We start from the raw sequence: 21805 nt of genomic DNA on the forward strand, positions 1-21805 counted from the left end.
TAAGCGATAAGTAGGGTTAAGTGGACCTGTGATTTCATTGTTAAGGAACTCTCAGAATAGGGACCTTCCCCTGCTAATGCAGACCGGGACCTTCTCTTGCTAGTCTTAGAAAGCTGTCTAGAGTCCAACGCACAGAGGCCTCGCCTACTGTCATACAGCCATATGTGTCAGAGGCGAGACTTGAATCCCGTCCTTCTTACGTCACTATATCAAACTGCCCCTCACACTTAGAAACTGAATCAATTCATGTTGTTCCCTCACCTTCCTCCTTCCATTATTATAGGAAAGCTTATTCTTTCCAAAGTCTGGATCTCCCTTCCCCCCCCGCCTCACGGAGTCAGGGAGGAAGCCCCTAGTTGGGAATGTTGGGAACCTCCTTCTATCCCTTTAAGAGGAAGGGACGCCCTTTGAGGAGGGGGGTTTCCTTGTTCACGTGAGGATGATGTCACAGCTGCTCAGTTGAGGCGGGGAGGAGCCAGGTGCCTGCTGCAGTATCTACACCCCTCCCCCAATGCCCCCTTCCCTCCCACTTCCTTTCCCCGGCGCCTGGCCCTTTAAGAAGCTCAGCCCTGATTCTGGATTCCTAAATCCCTGCTCCTGCACCGCCCGGCACACCTTGCTTCCTTCACCTCCTCCGGCCCGGCTTCGCTCCCTCAACCCTGACCACCATGTCGGCCGCTCCAGCCTACAGCGAGGACAAGGGCGGCTCCTCCAGCCTAGGGGAGCCCGAATACGGTCACGACCCGGCCAGCGGCGGCATCTTCTCCTCCGACTACAAGCGGTGAGGCGGGGCCTGGGAGGATGGGGTAGGCTAGGATGCGGGCCCCCAGTTCTAGGAAGGAGCTCTCCCTAGCAACCGGACCTGGGATTTGTGGGGAGGGGGCGGGGCTACAAACCAGGCTCCCCTCTAGCAAATTAGGCCCGGGGGTGATGGCTTGCATTTGCACTTACTAGAGGGAAGGAGTCATTCTTGCCGTTAGATTTGCTACCGGATTCTGCACCGTGCGAGAAGCTACTGAACCCTTCTTCACACCTATCCCCCTCACCCTGCATCCTTGTCTCAGGTCCCTTAGAGGCCTCTTTTTCCTTGGCGGGGGGAACCCAGATCTCGGCTCCAAATTCAGGCCCATGGCCCAATTGGACCTGGGACTAGGAAAGGGGACAGGGAGGGCTGGAAGAGGAATAGGGTGAGACCAAGGTCCCAGACAAAGAAGAAATACCGCCCCTATAGAGTGGGGCACCAGGAATTAGGAATATAAAACTGGAGACAGGAAATCGAGGAGATGTAGAGGTAGCGGAAGGAGATCTGGAGGGTGAAAGGGGACCTAGGGAAAGGCTTTGTGGGAAGGAATATATAAGACGACCTGGGCAGAGGAAGCCTGGGGGTTAGCGAAACAGGCTGGTATCTTAGAGGAACTCTGCTTTATTAGGAAGGAACCTGGGATGGGCATTTGGGGGAAGAAGACAACTGTTGGGGAGGATGGTTGAAGCCTGGTTAGATGGCGGTAATCGAAGACCTTAGGGAAGAACTGGGGGCAGTGGGAAACCTGGAGGCCAGCTGGGGCAGGAGTGAAGGGAACGGGGCGGGGAGACTGGTGACAGAGTAGTCAGGTACCTGGGGTAACGTGACAGCAAAAGATCTGAGAGGCTATGTGAAGACTCTGCACCGGACGAAGACAGGAGTATACCTGGAGACTGAAATAATGGTGTGCGGGTGAGGGGAGGCGGGATCTTGATGTGGAGAGATTTGGAGAGAAACCGTGGGAGAGATTGGAGGTCTAGGAGCAGAACCTAATTTCATCCCAGGAGTAAAATACCTGAGCTCCAGGGCGGGCGAGGGCCCTAGCGACTAGCGGGAGCTAAGTCTGTTTGGGGGAATTCCTGCTTCGGGGCCTGTCCGCCCCGACATCCACCCTCCTCTCTCCACACCCCCACCCCGAAGTCTTCCTGGCGTCGTCAGCCCCGGACCATGGACAGCTCTTCCCCCGCCCCTTGCACTCAGGCTCCACCCCACAGCCGGCTCTGGCTTGTGACGTAGGGGGCGTGGAGAGAGCGGGGGTAGTTAAGGGGTGATATGGCTTTGAGGTGCCTTCGGTAGCGGCCTGGTTTTTGTCATCCCTGCTCTGCTGTTGCTTTACCTGTCCCTCTCTCATCCAGGCTTATTGTCGTGAGCTGGGACTCTGTCAAGTTTCACATGGAGGCGCTGCTGACTAGAAATACCACCCTTCTTTTCCCTCCCCCGAACTCGTCATCTCCCCACCTTATGGAGGGCAGGGCCTAAAATGAGGCTGGTTCTGAAGCATTGGGATTTCTAAGCTACTCCCCTCTATTCCGGAAACCCAAACTCAGACTCCTAACTGGATGCCTTCTCTGCCCTTTATAAACTACTCTTTACAAATGCACCCCTTTCCCAGCTATTCCTACCCCTAAATCCCTAGCCAAAATTCCCTCCAGGGTTCCCCTCCTTAACTCAAGTCCCCTCCCCAAGAGCTCCAATGGAGATTCCTTACACCGGGAAACATCCTTTTGCTTCTAAGATCGGAGTCTAAGCAGTGGAATGTTCATGTGGAATTGGGGGAGGGATCAGTGAAGGGAAGTTAACAAATGCCATTAAATGTCAAAAGTATCAGACTCTCATCTGTTATGGAAATCTCCATCCCCAAGCCCATTAATGCTCTTCTTCTTTATCATTTAGAAAGCTCATATATGTCATATTCCTTACACCTCTGGCCATCCCAGACCCCCATCTTGGCCATGTCTCTGGTTCAGTCAGTCAATAAGCATTTATTAAGGGCCCTACTATATGCCAGATACTGGGCTAAATCCTATCTAACAAAGATAAAGATAGTCCCTGCTCTCAAGAATCTCGAAGATTAGATTGGGGGGAGACAACATGCTAACAACTATGTACAAACAAGCTATGTGGAGAATATATTAGAAATAAGCTAGAGAAGAAAGGTACTAGAATTAAGGAGGGTCAGAAAATGGTTCCTGTAGAAGGTAGGATTTTAGTTGGGACTTAAATTGGAAGCCAAGGAAGGCAGGAGGCAGAGATGAAAGAGGGAAATCATTCAAGGCATGCTGCAAAAAAAAAAAAAAATTACATGGGAGGGAGGGGGAATAAGAAGAATGGAAAGTGGAAAGGTAGGTGAGGGGGGAGCTAGGTGTTGAAGGGCTTTGAATGCCAAACAGAGGATTTTTAATTTGATCCTAAAGGTGTTTACTGAGTAGTTAATAAGGACAGATGGGGCAGTTAGATGGTGCAATAGATAGTGCTGTTCCTGAAGTCAAAAAGACTCATCTTCCTGAATTCAAAACTGGCCTTAGACACTAGCTTTGTGACCCTGGGCAAGTCACTTAACCCCATTTGCCTCAGTTTCCTCATTTGTAAAAAGAGCTGGAGAAGGAAATGGCAAACCACTCCAGTAGCTTTGCCAAGCAAGGAAACCTCAAATGGAGATACAAAGTTTCAGGCACAACTAAACAACCACAACAATAAGGTCAGACCTTAAATTTAAGGGAAAAAAAATCACCTCAGCAGCTGAGTGCAGAATGGACTGGAGTGGAGAGAGACTTACGGCAGAGATATCAACCAGCAAGCTATTGTATATATATATAGTCCAAGTTTGAGGTGCTAAGAGCCTGCACCAGGGTGGTTACAACATCAAAGGAAATAAGAGAATGTATTCTATCTTTTACAAAGGTAGAATCAACAGGACTTGGCAAAAGATTGTTTGGGGGTGGGGGGAGATAAAGAGTAGGGATTTTGAGGCTGGGTAATTGGGATGATGGTGGTAGGTTCAACAGTTATGGGGAAGTTCTCCCGTGAAACTCCATCTTATCAGAACTCCTATGTACCTTCCAGTCCCAACTGGGAGATTAATTGTCCCACCTGTATGATTCCTGAAGTCATTTTAGTGTCCTGGGTTACCTACAAAAATGTGAGTTATTACTATCATCATTGTTATAATTTTTTTTATCCCAGTAGTGGTCTCTCTCCACTGCCATCTCCCACTTAGACTAAGGCAAGGTTTTTCAGCTCCTCAGGTTAGAAGCAGAGTATTCTCTTCTCATTCACCCTTAGAACAGAGCACAATCTCATAGCTTCTTTCCCTTCCAGCCCCTGAAATAGTAAAATAAAATAAAAACCTTTGGATTTTCCCGAGGGTTCTAATGTCCATGACAACAGGGGACAGACAGGTAGATGTCACTTAACACACATGAGGAAAGTTACAGACTGACATAATTTCTGAACTCTCAGAAGTCTCACATTAAGCCTGTCCCTTGGAACCTAAATAAAGTTTAGTTCTTCCTGAGGACCATTGGCCCCTCTGGAGCAACCATGGGGAGACTCCTGCCCCCATCCTCCACCTCTCTTTGCCTTGTAGTTAGTGCCCCTGCCTTCTCCTCTGCACTGAGCCCCTTTGGGCCCAGAGAAAAGGACTAGATGATAATGTTGGGGCCTTGGTCATTTGTAATTCAGAGAGAAATCTAAACTCTGTAACTGCGTCTCGAGTATCTTCCTAACTCACAAAGGGAGGCTGTGATGAGGGCTGTGGAAAGAACACTGGGCTTGGAAATCAAGAGAGCAGGATTCTGGTCCAGAGTTCTGCCACTAACTAGATGTGTGACTTCTAATCCTTCCTAGGTCCCAGTCTCTTCGTCTGTAAAATTAGATAAAAGGAGTTCTTAATGGGAAGTCCATACATTTCAGGGCAGCTGTGTATGTACTTGGATAGGGGAAAAATTTACATTCTGATTTTCACTAACCTCTAACTGAAATTTAGCATTTTCTTTAACTATAGATTTTGTTAAAAATACTATTCTGGGGGGCAGCTAGGTGGCACAGTCAATAATTAAAGCACCGACCCTGGAGTCAGGAGGACCTGAGTTCAAATCCAGCCTCAGACACTTAACACTTACTAGCTGTGTGACCTTGGGCAAGTCACTTAACCCCAATTGCCTCACCCCCCCCAAAAAATACTATCCTGACAAGGGGGCCGTGACACAAAAAAGAAGGTTAAGGACTCCTTATCTAAAGTCTCTTCAGATCTACAGTTCCATGACATTAAATCTTCATGTGTCATCTATTTTCCCATGCCACCATAGCCTTATTTCTCAGAATTCCCATCAATCTATCTACCCAATCTCGCTATATCCCATCTTGATTCCTTCATCCTTCATTCCCATCCCCCCACTTCTACTTCTGTCCCTCTTCTTATATGCCCTTTCTTCCATATCTATATCCTCTCCTACCTCCCATTCCTATTTCTTCCCCCCCCAATGTCCCCCTAATAAAAACCTAATGAGTTGGTGGGGTTTTTTGGAGGGTGCTTTAGTTACCAAATAACATCCACATTCATTCCCACCGACACCAGCACACATAAATCTTCCTTCAGAATCTCTAAGAAGAAAAGGGGAAATTGGAGCTGACCCCTGCTGCCCTCCTCTCCCTCCCTTTCTCACTGCTTTACCATCCAGACTCCAGCTGTCCCACAACAGCATCACATTTCTGAGTTTCCGTGGAGCTTGGGCGGGTGGAGTATCAGTGAGGACTCACTGAAGCAAGGACTGAGTCACAGATCAGCTGGGGAGAAGAGAGGAGGGGAGAGAAGGAGGCAGACTCTGTCTGCCTAGGGGGAACTCTGGTGTCTGGGACCAGATTTAGGGGTCTCCAGGGGATCTTGGTATCCGAGGCACGCAGCCTGATGACGCCAATGCAGCGCTTCCTGCAGCTCCCAGGGACTATGGTGAAGCCGCCAGGGAGCAGGGGGGCTGAAGAGGCAACCAGCCCTGTTCTAACCCCCGAGGGGGGCAGCCCAGCCTGGTACCAAGCCTTGCAACCAGATGAGCTACGGCAGCTCCAGACCCCTGAACAAGATGTATCCCCAGAAGGTGGCTCTGATGGGGCCAGCCACAGCCAGCCTCTACGGTATGGAGGGGGGCACCCCAGGGGACCTCTGTAAACCCCAGGGAATGGCAAGGGGGTACTTTTCCAGGTTATAAGTCCCTGGAGCTAAGCTGATCTCACTCTCAAGGGGAATCTGGCTAGGATGTGTGAAGGGAGAAGTGTTAGTTTGTGTGTGGAGGGGGGAGAGAGCTCCAAAGGGAAAAGGTGTCTGGGTTCTGGGTTGTGTTAGAGACATAGAATGCAAGGAGGAGGTTCCAAGTGTATATTTGTGCATGTGGAATGGGGGAAATTCCAGATTTAAGGGGGATATGGGTTTATGCACAGAATGTATCTGTGAAAAGAATTCTGAGATGGTAGTTGGGTTGCTCATGATGACCTTTGTGGTTCCCCCAGCTCTTGGACCTGGGATGAGGATTAGGGGTGGCAGGTTGGAGGACTAAGTTCTGAGGGTATCTTTCAGAGGAGGATCTCAAAGAACTCCCAGAGAATCTCCTCCAACTCATAGGATTGAATGGGAGAGCGGTTGCTTGGAGAGGCTGTCAGAGGAGAGCCTTTTCCTTGCCATGGAACATAAAGGAGGAGTCTTAGGGAGTTGGGCCTTTGTTTCCATGACCCTGCACTCACTGGTCACCTCTCTGGCAGACTCCATCCACGGCTGGGATGGAGTCAGAGAGCCAGGGGTCAATACAGGGTCAGCGGAGACTGTAAATGGATCTTTCTACAGGAGTTTAATATTTCATGGCCTTCGGGCTATCATTGATTCCATCTCTCCCTCCCTCCCAGGAAAGCCTAGAGTAGGCAGCAACAGGAGGGAGGGGGAAAGAACTGGAGGATGTGTTAGGGGCTGCCAGATGGCCCTCCATCCCTCTAATAGACTGTGGCTACTGGGGAGGGTGGGGCAAGGGGGATCTGTGCACCTGCTTCAACACAACCCAAACCCAACAAATATTTATTAATAGTCTACGATATACAAGGAACTGTGCTAGATTCTAGGGTGGAAAAAACAAACATGGAAACCCATCCCTGCCCCTAGTCAACGGGCATTTATTAGGTGCCTACTATGTGCCAGGCATTGAGTTGTGCCTTGAGGATACAAAGAAAGGCAAAAACCAGGCCCTGCTTTCAAGGAGTTTACAGTCTAATGGGGGAGATTAAATGCAAACAACTATGTACATGTAAGATACATACAGGTTAAAATGGAGATTTTCAATAAAGGGAAGGTACCAGCATTGATGAGGTTCAGGAAGGACTTCTGGTAGAAGATGGGATTTTGTTGTTGTCTGTCCTTTGTTCTTGAGGAGGACCATGATAGATGTCATGAACTTGCGATGAACTGGATTTAAGTGAGGGAGGGCTGTATGAGGTTACCAACCTCATTCTGTCCTCCAGAACCATCTGGGTCCAGTAGCAAGATATACATCAGGACAACTAGAGATGGCCGCAGATGTTTAAGGCAATTGGGTTAAGGACCACACAGCTAGTAAGTGTCTGAGGTGAGATTTAAACTCAATTCCATGTGACTCCAGGGACAATGCTTTATCCACTGCACCACCCAGCTGCCCCTGAAGATGGGATTTTAGGTGGTACTTGAAGGAAGCCAAGGAAGATAACAAAGATAAGGAGGGAGAGAATTTCAGGTGTGACATTTTACTGGAATGTGTTGTTGGTGTTGTTGGTGGTGGTCCCTCCAATCTCAAGGATGATGTCTTTTTTTTTTTTTTGATGGGGCAATGGGGGTTAAGTGACTTGCCCAAGGTCACACAGCTAGTAAGTGTCAAGTGTCTGAGGTCAGATTTAAACTCAGGTACTCCTGAATCCAGGGCTAGCGCTTTAACCACTGCGCCATCTAGCTGCCCCCAAGGATGATGTCTTGACTTGTGAGCCAACCACCTCTGGGAAGAAGCTACTAATAATTTGGGAGATTCAGAAAGTCTTCCACCAGGGGGCTGCAAATGAACTGAGCCTTGAAGGAAGCTTGGAATGTTAAGAGGGAAGGGAGTAGATTCCAGACATGCAAGGGAGCTAGGAATGTTGATGTGGGGAACAAGTAGGACAGTTTTATGCAAAGTTGGGCATGTGAAAATGGAGTAGCATAGAATAAGCCTGGATAGGTAATCTGGCACTAGATTGTGAAGGGTTTTAAGTACCAAGTTGAGCAATCTGACTTGTATCCTGTAAGCAATAGGGAGCCACTAAAATTCTTTGAGCAGAAGAGGAGCGTGGTCTGATCTTGCTCTAGGAGGATTATTTTGACATCTTTGTGGAGAATGCATTAGAGAAAGCAGAGACTGGTAATTAGGGATACAATTAGGTGGCTGTCTTTGGTCATACATCTAATAAAATGTCTGAGGTGTGATCATCAATCTGTAAGCATTTATTAATCTACTATGTACAAGGCATTGTGCAAAGTGTTTGGAATACAAGGATAAAAATTAAAGTCTGCTCTTAAGGAGCTTACATTTTTTCTCCCCTTTTCCCTCCTACTTCTGCCCTGCCTTCTATCAGTGCCCCACCCTTTCCCCCCTTATCTTTTCTCAAAAAAGAAACAAGGTAAATGACTTCTCCACAGTCTCAGAGGTAGATTAGAACCCAGGTATAGGGACTGAGGTTTAGGGACAGACTTTCAGTCTCTGAAGTGGTTTTAGGTTTGACGACATATTTGCTGTATTTAATTTGACTACATTAATTTGTTAGACGGAAGGATTCTATTGGGAGGAAGGGGGAGGAGTGTGCCATTCGGAAGTAACAGTGATGTGGTGGGTTTTTTTGGGGGGTGGTGCAATGGGGGTTAAGTGACTTGCCCAGGGTCACACAGCTAGTAAGTGTCAAGTGTCTGAGGCCGGTTTTGAACTCAGTTACTCCTGAATCCAGGGCCAGCGCTTTAACTACTGCACCATCTAGCTACCCCCGAGTGATGTGGTTTTAAAAGAACATCAATGAGGCATTCAAAAATAGAATTCTAGGGCCAAGGTAGGACCCCTTGTCCCAGGGAAATTGAACAAATTTAGCACAGGGGCTCACAAGATAAGACAGGGACCCAGTTATGCAACATTAGATGGGGATTAGTCACACATATACAATAGAAGAAAAACAAAACAAGAATGCTATATAATTATAGGGAAGCCAAGAATTCTAAGAGGGAGAGGTAAGGAGGGGGTATATTTCTGACATGCAAGGGTATTAGGAGATGGTATTGAGTTGGGGAACAGTAGGTAGGTCACAAACATACAAGAAAAAAAAGAAAAGAAAAGAATGTTCTATAATTATAGTGACTGATTTTGACCCAGAGAAGAGAGGGGGAAATCAGTCTCCCTCTTTTGTTTGAAGAGGTGGGGGACTATGGATGTGAAATGTTGTTTGTGCTGTCAGATGCATTCACTTTGTCAGCTGAGTTTGCTCAAAAGGTATTGTTGTTTTTTGTTTATTTAGTAGAGGAGAGGGGAGAGAGCATTTTCAGAGCCAATTACTATGTAAAAACAAAAGACATTTTTATGCTATTTTTTTTTTTAGTGAGGCAATTGGGGTTAAGTGACTTGCCCAGGGTCACGCAGCTAGTAAGTGTTAAGTGTCTGAGGCTGGATTTGAACTCAGGTACTCCTGACTCCAGGGCCGGTGCTCCATCCACTGTGCCACATAGCTGCCCCTTTATGCTATTTTAAAGACTAAGAACCTTGTCAATGTAAGTGGGCTACAAATTCAGAGCATGGACCAGCAGTAAAGTGACTGGACAGTCACCCAAACTAGTAACCTGGGATCCCTTATATTCCCCCCACCCCATCCAGAAGCAGAATAAATTCCAGAGTCCAGAGTAGGCATGAAAAGCATTATTGCACCTTCATGGATCCCCAGATCAGGACTTCTGCCTCATACAACTCAATATTTATTGTCTATTATGTACAAGGCACTAGAAATTCAAAGACAAAAATGAAATAGTTCCAGCTCTCAAAGAACTTACGGTGCTTCCGTGTACATAATTAAGCAAATATTAAACATATAACAAATAACACAAAGTAATTTTGAGATGGAGTGCCAACACTTGGGGGAGTAAGCAAAGGCTTTGTGTAGATGACCTCAGAGTTATGTCTGTGTCTCAAAGGATGCTAGGACTCTTAGAGGGAGAGATGAAGAGGTCATGTATTCTAGGCGTGGGGGACAGTGGGTACAAAGCTGAAAGAGGAAAGGTCATATTTGTGTACCTGATCCCAGCTCCAGCTCCCTCGAGGGAACTTCCCGTGGTCACTATTTGCACCAATATAGACTTTTGTAAAAGGTATAACGGGTGGATGAATGCAAGTCAGACATGGATCCTGAGAATAGAGTGATGCTTTTGGATTGCACATGTTCCATCTATCTTCCCACATCTTATGAATGGTTTACTATCATGTACTGATGTCAGTTGACTTATAGGATATCATAGTCTATTTCCTGGATCATAGATGACACATTATCCACGTACAGTTTTGGAAAGATTTAGCAATTAAGAGAACTAAAGATATTTAACATGGAAAAGAAAAGACTCAGGTGAGAGATAACTCAATGTCTTTAGGTATTTAAAGGGATTTTATGTGGAAGAGAGATTTGTTTTATTTTGTTTGGTTCTAAAGGGAAACAATGATAATTACTGGAGGAAAGTAACAGAGAGGTAGATTTCATCTCAACAGAAAGAAAATTTTCCTGATGATTACGGCTATTAAAAAATTAAATGGGGGGCAGCTAGGTGGTGCAGTGGATAGAGCACCAGCCCTGGAGTCAGGAGTACCTGAGTTCAAATCCGGCCTCAGACACTTAACACTTACTATCTGTGTGACCCTGGGCAAGTCACTTAACCCCAGTTGCCTCACTAAAAAAAAAAATTAAATGGGCTATCTTGTTAAGGGTTGAGCTCCCCATCAGTAGAGGTCTTCAAGTGGAAGTTGGGTAGGCCCTTGTCAAGAATGTTGTAGAGGGGAGGGGGTTAAACTCTAGGGATGGGCAAGTCAACAAGCACTGATTAAGACCCTACTAATGTGAGATGGGAATGGGCTGCTAGATTTAACTATGAAAAGGTCACTATAACTTTGGAAGGTGCAGTTTCTGTTAAATGGTTGGAAGCCAGACTGTAGAAAGCTGAAGAGTGTCAGAGGAAAGGAAGTGGAGGCACCAGTTGTAGATGGCTTTCTCAGGGACTTTATTTTTTTAAATCATAAAAGCATTTTATTATTTTCCAGTTACATGCAAAGATAGTTTTCAACATTTGTTTTCATAAGATTTTTAGTTCCAAATTTTTCGCTCTCTCCCTTCCCTCCCCCTCCCCAAGACAGAAAGCAGTATATGTATATTGCATATATATATATATGTACAATCACATTAAACATATTTCTGCATTAGTCATATAATGAAAGAAGAATCAGAACAAAAAGGAAAAACTTCAAAAAACAGAAAACAAAAGTAGAAACGGTATGGTTCAATCTGCATCCAGATTCCACAGTTCTTTTTTCTGGATGTGAAGAACATTTTCCATCATGAGCTCTTTGGAATTGCTTTGGATCATTGCACAGCAGAGAAGAGCCAAGTCTCTCATAGTTGATCATCACACAATGTTGCTGTTTCTGTGTACAATGTTCTCCTCTGGGGCACTTTAACCATGAAAGGGAGAAGAGCTATAGGATCATATTTAAGAAGGGTGAATGGATCAAGGGAGGATGGAGAATGTCTATGCACAGGAGGGAAGTGACTTAGTAGACAGAGAAATTGAAGATCAGGGAGAGAGTATAAGTGTTAGAGCTATCTGCTGGAGAAATGGGTAAGAACGGGCTGATTTGTGCAAGGGCTTGCCTTGGCAAGTTGCTTTCCCCTACATGGCCTCTGAGGTTCCTCCAACTCTGTAATCCTATGATTCTGTTGCTATGGCAACACCAGTTCCATGCCAAGCTAGGAACAGGTACCTTCATCGTCCAAACAATCAGAATTTCTGGGTCACATCCTCTCCCTACTTGACACAAAGTAGATCTCCTCAAAGTGAGAACAGGACTCTGCTGGAACCAATGTTGAATTTTCAGTATGAGTAATTATACCTTAGAAATTGGCAAATGCTACAAATCAGGGCTGGATTTCTTTTTGTTGTTGTTGGTTGTATCTGGACTTAAGAAAGTGATGGAGAAAATGTTTAATAATGTAGAATAAACTTTAAAGTGTGCTGTGCTTTTTCAGAGACACAATTATTATACATTTACCAGCATTCCACTTCACGTTCCCATGAATGCCAAAGACCTCCCATGGTTCTTGGCTTCTCAAGGGCATTATTAAAGACTCATTTCACAAACCTACAGAGTGATTTGTAGCACTTCTGACAAGTCTTTCACTGAAAAGGGGAACCTTCAAAACTCAACAGGCTTTATATTCCATGAATAATGTGAAAGCATACACCTTCTTGGTGTGCCAGGCACACAGTAGGTATTTAAGCAGTACTTCATGCTTAATTACTTGCTAAATGGCTTCTTGACCTTGTGTCAGCCATATTCTTTTCTTCCCTAGACCCCAAGGACTGGCCCACCTGCCTTTCTGTCTTGCCTCATGTTTTCAACTGGGATTTTTCTCCTCTTTGACCCAATGAAGAATGAAAATCAGTCCAAGAGCTTCTTCCTTACCTTCCCATCCCTGAAACAAGTACACAACCCTTTCAAGGGTTTTTAGGGTTTCTTATTAGTAGTGATAATGAAGAAAACAAGCACAAGCACAAATAATAAGTATGAGGAAAATGATGAAAAATCCTTAATTTTTTTATCAGTGACTTGCATAAAGGGAGGGATGTACGACATAGTAGATGACAAAGTCAGGCTTGGATCCAAAGGGATCTGGATAGGCTAGACTATTGGGCTGATGTTTCAGTTGAATAGAATGAAACTTAATAGGCATAAATGTAAGTTCTTACACTTGTATCCAGAAAATCAGCTTCATAATCATAATAATTAATATTTCCATTGCACTTTTAAGTTTATAAAGCACTCTACAAACATCTCCTTTGATTCTCACAATAATCCTTGGATATATAGGTTGTTATTATCCCAGTTTTATAGGTGAGGAAATTGAGGCAAACAGAAGTTAAGTGTCCAGGACACACAGTTACTAAGTGGCTGAGGCCAGATTTAAACTAAAGTCTTCCTGACTCTGGGTCCAGTGCTCAATCCACTATGCTACCAATCTGTCTCTAGAAACATGGGAGAACAGTGTGGTTAGATAGTAGTTCATTTGAATGAAAAAGATTGGGAGTAGGGGCCGCTAGGTGGCACAGTGGATAAAGCACCAGCCCTGGATTCAGGAGGACCTGAGTTCAAATACAGCCTCAGACACTTGACACTTACTAGCTGTGTGACCCTGAGCAAGTCACTTAACCCTCATTGCCCCACAAAACAAAAGATAGAGAGTTTTTAGTGACATATGAATTTAATAAGAGCCAATGGTTCAATATGATAGCCCAAATTAGCTGATTAAACCCTAGGCTGCAGTGTCTAGAATGAAAAGGATGCTAGTCTTTGGTGCCCTACCCTAATCAGACCATATCTAGGATATTATATTTAATATGTTCAGTCATTATCATATTCCGTCAAGAAGGACATTTTAGGAAGTACATTGATTAAACCGGAGGCCATTCAAAGGAGCATAACTGGGAAGGACCTTGAGATAACAACATTTTAACATCATTAAAAGGAAGTGGGGGGGGGCAGCTAGGTGGCACAGTGGATAGAGAACCAGCCCTGGATTCAGGAGGACCTGAGTTCAAATCCGGCCTCAGACACTTGACACTTACTAGCTGTGTGACCCTGGGCAAGTCACTTAACCCTCATTGCCCACCAAAAAAAAAGAAAAAAGAAATGTGAATGGAGCTTAGTCCTAATGCAATGCTAGAATTTCAGAGGTGGGCTGGTTTTTGGAGATCATCTAATCCAGGACCCTCATCTTAAAGATGAGGAAACTTTAGCTCAGAGAGTGAAAGTGATGTCAAATTAATGGAGCAATAGTTGTCAAGCCGAGATTCGAACTTAGGTCTCCTGACTTCCGTAAAACTGCCGAACAAAATATTTATTCTGTCTGGAAACAAGATTAATCCTGGCATCTGAGCCAGTCATGAAGATATATATGGAGGCTGAGGAGTCCTTGTCACAAAACTTAAGAGGACACAAGTATAAGGAACACCCCACGCCTCACACCCAAGCCAGGCTGGGATAATGTAGGTTTTCATTTCCTCTCCATCTTGCCCCCATCCCAGAACACACAGCCCCACACAAGACAATGTTGGTAGTTGTAACCAACCTCAATCACCAAGATGGTACATTTCTTCCCATGAGCAGTGTCTGAAGTTTGGGGTATTGTGGAACTGGGATGTAGAGAATAAGATCAAACACAGAATTGTCTGTACTACATTTCCATTGTGGGAGACAACTAGACTGAGCTGGAGCTGATGGAATTGCAGCTAGCTTCCATTAGCCTATTTAAGGGTGATAGAGAGGTAGAAGGCTGCTGTTACATGAGTAGTTTAGTGCAAGGCCAGTGGAATACTGGCCTTGGAATAAAAAGAAAGTATGATGGTATTATCATGTTTGTTAAGGTGGTGAAATGAGTGCTGGGGAAGAAATTGATGGAAGCTGGGAAATACAGTATGTCATGATCAGTGTTTCATCTTGGGCCTTCTTGTGTCATCATTGTGTAAAGCAGTGTTTGTATTAGTCCTGTGTCAGGCTTGGTTTTGCTACTGTGGCTACACATGATGTGTACCAATTGATGATAAAGCGTGATGATATTGATGATAAATCAGATCTAGTCTAACATTCCAAATCTGAATTGTATCAGCTGAGCTTATTCCCAGTTTCCAACCTTAGAGAAGTACTCCCCTCCCTGTATAGACAGCCAGATTTTTCTTCTGTTGGCTTGTGTATCTACTTGGACATCTAATTGGTAATTTCTGAATGAGGACTTCAGTTCATGTTCCAGTTTGGGTAGTAGGACTCATTGGGTAAAAGTGTATCTCTTAGCCATGTACTCTCCCACAAAAGAGATGGACGAGGACAGAATAGGGTAACCACACACTCACAATATCTCTGCTGCTAATCTATTTAACATCAGAGACATCTAGATAGCTCAGTGGATAGGGCACTGAAACTGGAGTCAAGAAGACCTGTGTTCAAATCCAGGTTAACTGTGATCCTGGACAAGTCACTTAACCTCTTTCTACCTCAATCTCCTCATTTGTAAAATGGGGATAATAATAGCACCTACTGCCAAGGGTTGTCTTGAGGACCGAGTGAGACTATAGCTTTAAAGGACTTAGCACAGTACCTGGCACATGGTAGGTACTATAGAAATGCTTATTCCATTCTATTCCATTAAGATTACTGGGGGTCCAGATGGAGTACCACAGAATTTATCTTTAATACAAACATTTGTGCCTCCACCTAGCAAAGTGTTTTCTCAGAGATATCATCTCTGCCACTTCCCTGCCCTCTCTCTATTGGCTACCATATTAGTCATAGACTTATGGAAATCCATAGGGTCCAAACTGATTTCTAAACTGTACTTGACTAGATAATAGAGACCTCCAAATCACAAACAGCACCAGTGGCCGGGGAAATTTCTCTAGGGCAGTGGAAAAAGTATGATTTTCTACAGCCTATCCTCCAGCAAGATGTTTGGCCACAAACTCAGTAGACAGACTGTTTGGGGAATCATTCATTATCACCCATGTAATAATCAACCTCATTGTGCTTCAGTTAGTCATTCTATGAGCATACTACAACGGTCCAGATATAGACTTCACTTATCCCAAATATGGCTATAACACTTGATGCATGCTAATTGGTCTTTTTTTAAAGCATATACATGCATGTGCAAGCACATGCACACACTTTAAAAGAGACCTAAATTTCAGAGCATGGTCCATAATTGGACGACACAGCATATTCCATATTCTACCCTTATTCGAATGGCTCGTGCAGCAGGACACTAAGCTACAGCCATACTTTGTGTTGTTCAGTCGTGTCCAACTCTTCATGACCCTGTGGACCATAACACACAAATAGCATCCATGGGATTCTCTTGGCAAAGATACTGCAGTGGTTTGCCATTTCCTGCTCCAGTCGATTAAGGCAAACGGGGTTAAGTGGCTCGCCCAGGATCACACAGTTAGTAAGTGTCTGAGGTCAGATTTGAACTCAGGTCTCCCTGACTCAAGGCCTAGCCCTCTACCCACTGAGCCAGCCAGCTACCTCCTTATCTTGTGTTAGTGTTCCTAATTAACATAAAATTCATCGAATCTACATAGAAATCATAGAATGTCAGAACAGGAAAGGACCTAAGCAGTGACCTTGTCCATCCCCTTGTTTTTACAGATAAAGAAACTGAGGTTAGACAGATGAAGTGACTTAGCTAGGGTCACATAGGTAGTGGTACAGCTAAGACTCGAATTCCCTTAACTCCCATTCTCTACTTTTTTTTCATGACAACTTGATGTTTCCTGCAAAGCCCAAGAAATTTTGCACTTTGACACTTGTTCAGCATGTATGTGTGTATGTGTGTAAATATTTATGCCCCCCCCAATTTTTATTATATCTGCATATGTATGTCTAAGAAATTCTGAGCATACACACCTACCGTGCGTATTTTCAGAATCAAATCAACTGGAAAACCTGTAGGGCTAAGGACTCTTAGTGAGGACCTGTCAGCCATTTACCTGTAGCTAGACTGGTCCAAGTTTTCATGACCATCCCACCTCCTGGAACTGCACCCTCAAGTCCTAGGTTGAAAACAGTGCTGGTGACAGATAAAATGGACCAGCTGAGGCTGGAAAGGATCTGAGACCCCCTTTTGTCCAACTCCATTTTACAGTTGAGGAAACTGAGGCTTGGTATGTATAACTTGTGGATTCCCAAGAGTGGTTCTTTGAGAGGATCCTAGAACTGAAGGAGCTTCGTTGCATACCCTCCTGGGGACACTTCTGCTTTCTAGGTTGAATCTGAGCATACTTCCTTGCCTTTTCTTCTGCAAATCCTAAAGCAAGCAGACAAATCCTTTTGTCATACCTTGAGGATGCTGGCGAAGGAGTCACATTTCAGAGGCATGCACATATCCCCCAGGCTTTTCTATTTATGAAGCAATGAGATGTAACTCCATCAGTGGTGTTAGATCCAGTGAAGAAACTAGCCCCTGGCTGTGTGGAAAGAGAATTAGCACCAGGACTCTGAGTGTTCAGGAGAAGCAGAGTTTGTTCATTAGAAGAATGTGTGGGTACAGAATGTGGAGTAGGAGGAGTAAATTGTGCAAGAGAATTCGCTTGTGTGGAGTTTGCAGCCCCATTGTATGAGCTGTGACTCAGTGCAAGGGAGTGTGGGGACCTGGGCTTTGCTCTGGAGGGTGGTGCCCCCTACACAGTGATACTAGTATTAGAAAGCCATGATGAGCAGCCCAGGCAGATTCAATAGTCTGCAGCACATCTGAATATCAATAAGCTCCCTATTTTTCCTTATGGTTTATTATCACCCTCTAATCTCCATTTTAAGAAAAGCACCTGGAAGAACTTAAGGGGACCTGGAGTAGAGGTCGTGGGTAGTTGACCCTTTACTTTTTGGTGTTAATCAGTCAACAATCATTTAAGTGGTTAGTATGCACCAGACATTGCATTAAGCCATGGGGATACAGAAAAAGGCAAGAACACAGGAGCCCCCAAAGAGCTCACTTTCTAATGGGGGAGTCAGAATGCAAAAATTGTACATGCAGTATATATACAGTGTAATGGAAAGTAATCTCAGAGGGAAGGCATGAACATTGGGGGAAAGGGGAGGAAGACTTACAGAAGGTGAGATTGGAACTGGATCTTAAAGGAGGCAGGGAAGCCAAAAGGGTGGATGTGAAGAAGGAGAACACTCCAAGTATTCGTGATAATTGCTGAAAAGAAACTGATCAGAAGATGGAGTGTCGTATGTGACAGCAGCAAGAAGGTCAGTCTGTCTGTACCATAACAGTTCATGGGGATGATGAAGTGTAATAAGATTAGAAAGGTAAGGGGAACCAGGCTGTGAAGGGCTTTAAATGCCAAGCAGGATTTTATATTTGGTCTTGGAGGTAATAAGGAGCTATTGAAGTTCATTGACTGGGGAGAAATGGGAAGGTGACGTGATCAAACCCGTACTTTAGGAAAATCACTTTGGTAGTGGAATGGAAGCTAGATTGGAGTGGGGAGAGATTTGAAGCAGGGAGACCAACCAATGGGCTATTGCAATGGAGAAAAGTGATGAGGGTGCAGACTGTGAGTGGAGAAAAGAAGGTGTGTATGAGGGATATGAAGGTAGAAAAATGCAAAACTTGGCCATGGATATGTGGGGAGAATGAGAATTAGGAGTGGAAGTTGACACCATGGTTGTAATCCTGAGTGACTAGGGGGATGGTGATACCCTTGAGAATAACAAGGAAGTTCGGAGGAGGGAAGAGTTTAGGGAGGGAGAAAGATAATGAGGTCTATTTTGGGTATGTTGAATTTGAGTATAGAGTAAAAAGAGAAGGTTTAGAATAGAACCTTGGGGAGACACCCATTGGTAAGTGGGTGTGACCTGGAGGAAGATCCAGCAAAGAGGGCTGAGGAGTAGTCAGATATATAGGAGAGAATCAGCAGAGAGTGGTGTCATGAAAACCTAGAGAGGAGAAAATATCCAGGAGGAGTGGGTGATTAGCAGTGTCAAATGCTCCAGAGAGGTCGGGAGGGATGAGGAGTGATAAAAGGCCATTCAGCTTGGCTATTAAACATCATCAGTAACTTTAGAGAGAGCACTTTTGGTGGAATGATGGCTGAAATCAGAAACCTCAGACCCTCAGGGGCCCCTCATGCCTCTTCTATAGGTCCCAGCCCTTCCTGGTTTGTTCCTTTATTCTCTACAGGAGTTTTTCCAAAGCTGCCTGTCCTATCTGTTCTGTTGCTGCTATTAAACACATTTAGAAAACCCCAAAGATACTTTGTCCTAATTTCAGGGACAGGAGAGGGGAACTACTACTCTCCTCATAGAGGTTCTAGGGAAAGGGAAATCTGGTTGGAAGAGCAGGTGAGAACAGATAAGAATCAAGTTTTTAGAACTGAGTGAGAGAAGAGGAAGTGGAGGCATTGAGTGTAGTCTTTCTCAAGGAGTTTAGCCAAGAAGGGGAGAATAGATATAAGGCAATAGACAGTGGAAACAGATGATCAAGTGAGAGTTTTTTGTTTTTTTGTTTTTTTACTTTTTTTTCTTTTTTGTTTTGTTTTGCGGGGCAATGGGGGTTAAGTGACTTGCCCAGGGTCACACAGCTAGTAAGTGCTAAGTGTCTGAGACCAAATTTGAACTCAGGTCCTCCTGAATTCAGGGCCGGTGCTTTATCCACTTTGCCACCTAGCTGCCCCTAAGTGAGAGTTTTTAATGAAGGGGGAGAGATAGGTATGTTTGTGGATAGCAGGAAAAGATGGAGTAGAGAGTGGGGATGATAGAATGGGCAATCTGCAGCAGAAGACAGAATGAAATGGGATCAAGGGTGCATGGAGAACCATTCTGGAGAACAATTTGGAGCTATGCCCAAAGGCCCTAAACCGTGCATACCCTTTGACCCAGAAATACCACTACCAGGTCTGTATCCCAAAAAGAGCAAAGAAAAAGGAAAAGGACCTGTATGTACAAAAATATTTATGACAACTCTTTTGTGGTGGCAAAGAATTGGAAATTGAGGAGATGCCCATCAATTGGTGAATGGCTGAACAACCTGTGATATATGATTGTGATGGAACACTATTGAGCTACAAAAAATGATAAGCAGGATGGTTTCAGAAAAACCTGGAAAGACTTATATGAGTTGATACAAAGTGAAGTGAACAGAACCAGGAAAACATTTTAACAGTATTTTAACAATATAGGATGATAATCAGCTGTGAATGATTTAGCTGTTCTGATCAATACAGTGATCCAAGACAATTGCAAAGAACTTATGGGGGAAAATACTATCCACCTCCAGAGAAAAAACTGATGGAATCTGAATATAGATTGAAGCATAATTTTTTCACTTTATTTTTCTTGGGTTTTTTTGCAACATGGCTAACATGGAAATATATTTTACATGATTTCACATGTATAATTGATATCATCACATCTCTTGCCTACATAGTGGGTGGGGAAGGGGTGAGATGGAGGGAGAGAATTTAGAACTCAGAAATTTCTAAAAATAAATCAAAAACAATTTTTTATTATAAAAGCATTTTATTATTTTCTGGTTACATGTAGAGATAGTTTTCAACATTTGTTTTTATAAGATTTCTAGTTCCAAATTTTTCTCCCTCCCTCCCTTCTCTCCTCCCTCCCCAAGACAGCAAGCAATCTGATATAGGTTATATATGTACAATCACATTAAACATATTTCTGCATTAGTCATGTTGTGAAAGAAGAATCAGAACAAAGGAAAACAAAAAAAAGTAGAAACAGTATGGTTCAATCTGCATCCAGATTCCACAGGTTTTTTTTTCTGGATGTGTAGAGCATTTTCCATCATGAATCCTTTGGAATTATCTTGGATCATTGTATTGCTGAGAAGAATCAAGTCTATCACAGTTGATCATCACACAATACTGTTGATACTGTATACAGTGTTCTCCTGGTTCTGCTCAATTCTCTCAGCATCAATTCATGTAAGTCTTTCCAGGTTTTTCTGAAATCCGCCTGCTTATAGTTTCTTACAGCACAATAGTATTCCATTACATTCATATACCACAACTTGTTTAGCCATTCCCTAATTGATGGGCATCCCCTCAATTTCCAATTCTTTGCCACCACAAAAAGAGCAGCTATAAATACTTTTGTACATGTGGGTCCTTTTCCCTTTTTTATGATCTTTTTGGGATAAAGACCTAATAGTGGTATTTCTGGGTCAAAGGGTATGCACAGTTTTATAGGCCTTTGATGTAGTTCCAAACTACTCTTCAGAATGGTTGAATCAGTTCACAGCTCCACCAACAAAGCATTAGTTTTCTAATTTTTCCACAGCTTCTCCAGCGTTTATAATTTTCCTTTTTTGTCATATTAGTCAATCTGATAGGTGTGAGGTGGTACCTCAGAGTTGTTTTAATTTGCATTTTTCTAATCAGTAGTGATTTAAAGCATTTTTTCATATGGAAATAGATAGCTTCAATTTCTTCATCTTAAAAATGCCTGTTCATATCCTTTGACCATTTCTCAATCAGGGAATGACTTTTATTCTTATCAATTTTATTTGATTCCCTATATATTTTAGAAATGAAGCCTTTATCAGAAATATTGGCTGTAAAAATTGTTTCCCAGCTTTCTGCTTCCCTTCTAATTTTGGATACATTGCTTCTGTTTGTACAAAACCTTTTTAATTTAATGTCATCAAAATCATCCATTTTGCATTTCATAGTATTCTCTATATCTTGTTTGGTCATAAATTCTGATCCTCTCCATAGATGTGAAAGGTAAACTATTCCTTCCTTTCCTAATTTACCTAGGGTATCACCCTATATATCTAAAGCATGTACCCATTTTGACCTTATTTTGGTATACAGTATAAGATGTTGGTCTATGCCTAGTTTCTGCCATACTATCTTCCAGTTTTTCCAGGAGTTTTTGTCAAATAGTGAGTTTTTATATTAATAACATTTTTAAAGGGTACATGTAGAGGGGTTTGCCTTGACAAGAGAAGGACCACTTCTCAAGTTGAGACCTGGGTGAAGGAAGAGCTAGTGGGGGAAGAGCTAGATAGGACATGAGGAGGAGAGGAAAAGAGGAAGTGCTCAGCAAATGGCTTTAGTGTTTCTATCAGCAAACACAGAATTATAGGGTTCAAAGAAGCAAATAGAGAGTGTGAGTGTCTGATGTCTCTCCATGGTGTGTACATTAGGCTGCA

The 21805-nt window shown here is 43.7% G+C and overlaps 1 protein-coding gene across 2 annotated transcripts in view; it reads left to right on the top strand.

Annotated features, from left to right (window-relative positions):
* The first annotated feature begins 470 nt into the window (after window positions 1–470).
* Window positions 471–21805, top strand: part of AP3B2 (adaptor related protein complex 3 subunit beta 2) — a 60266-nt gene continuing 38931 nt past the window's right edge. The window contains exon 1 of one of the 2 annotated variants that reach the window (XM_043987737.1): window positions 471–781. In XM_043987737.1, the coding sequence (XP_043843672.1) occupies window positions 669–781 (113 nt within the window). In that variant the 5' untranslated portion in view covers window positions 471–668. Of the gene's footprint in view, window positions 782–5639; window positions 5933–21805 lie in introns of those variants that run through there. The other variant, XM_043987738.1, reaches the window with a different exon arrangement.

The sequence above is a fragment of the Dromiciops gliroides genome, chromosome 2 (genome assembly GCF_019393635.1).
Source record: "Dromiciops gliroides isolate mDroGli1 chromosome 2, mDroGli1.pri, whole genome shotgun sequence".
NCBI lineage: Eukaryota > Metazoa > Chordata > Mammalia > Microbiotheria > Microbiotheriidae > Dromiciops > Dromiciops gliroides.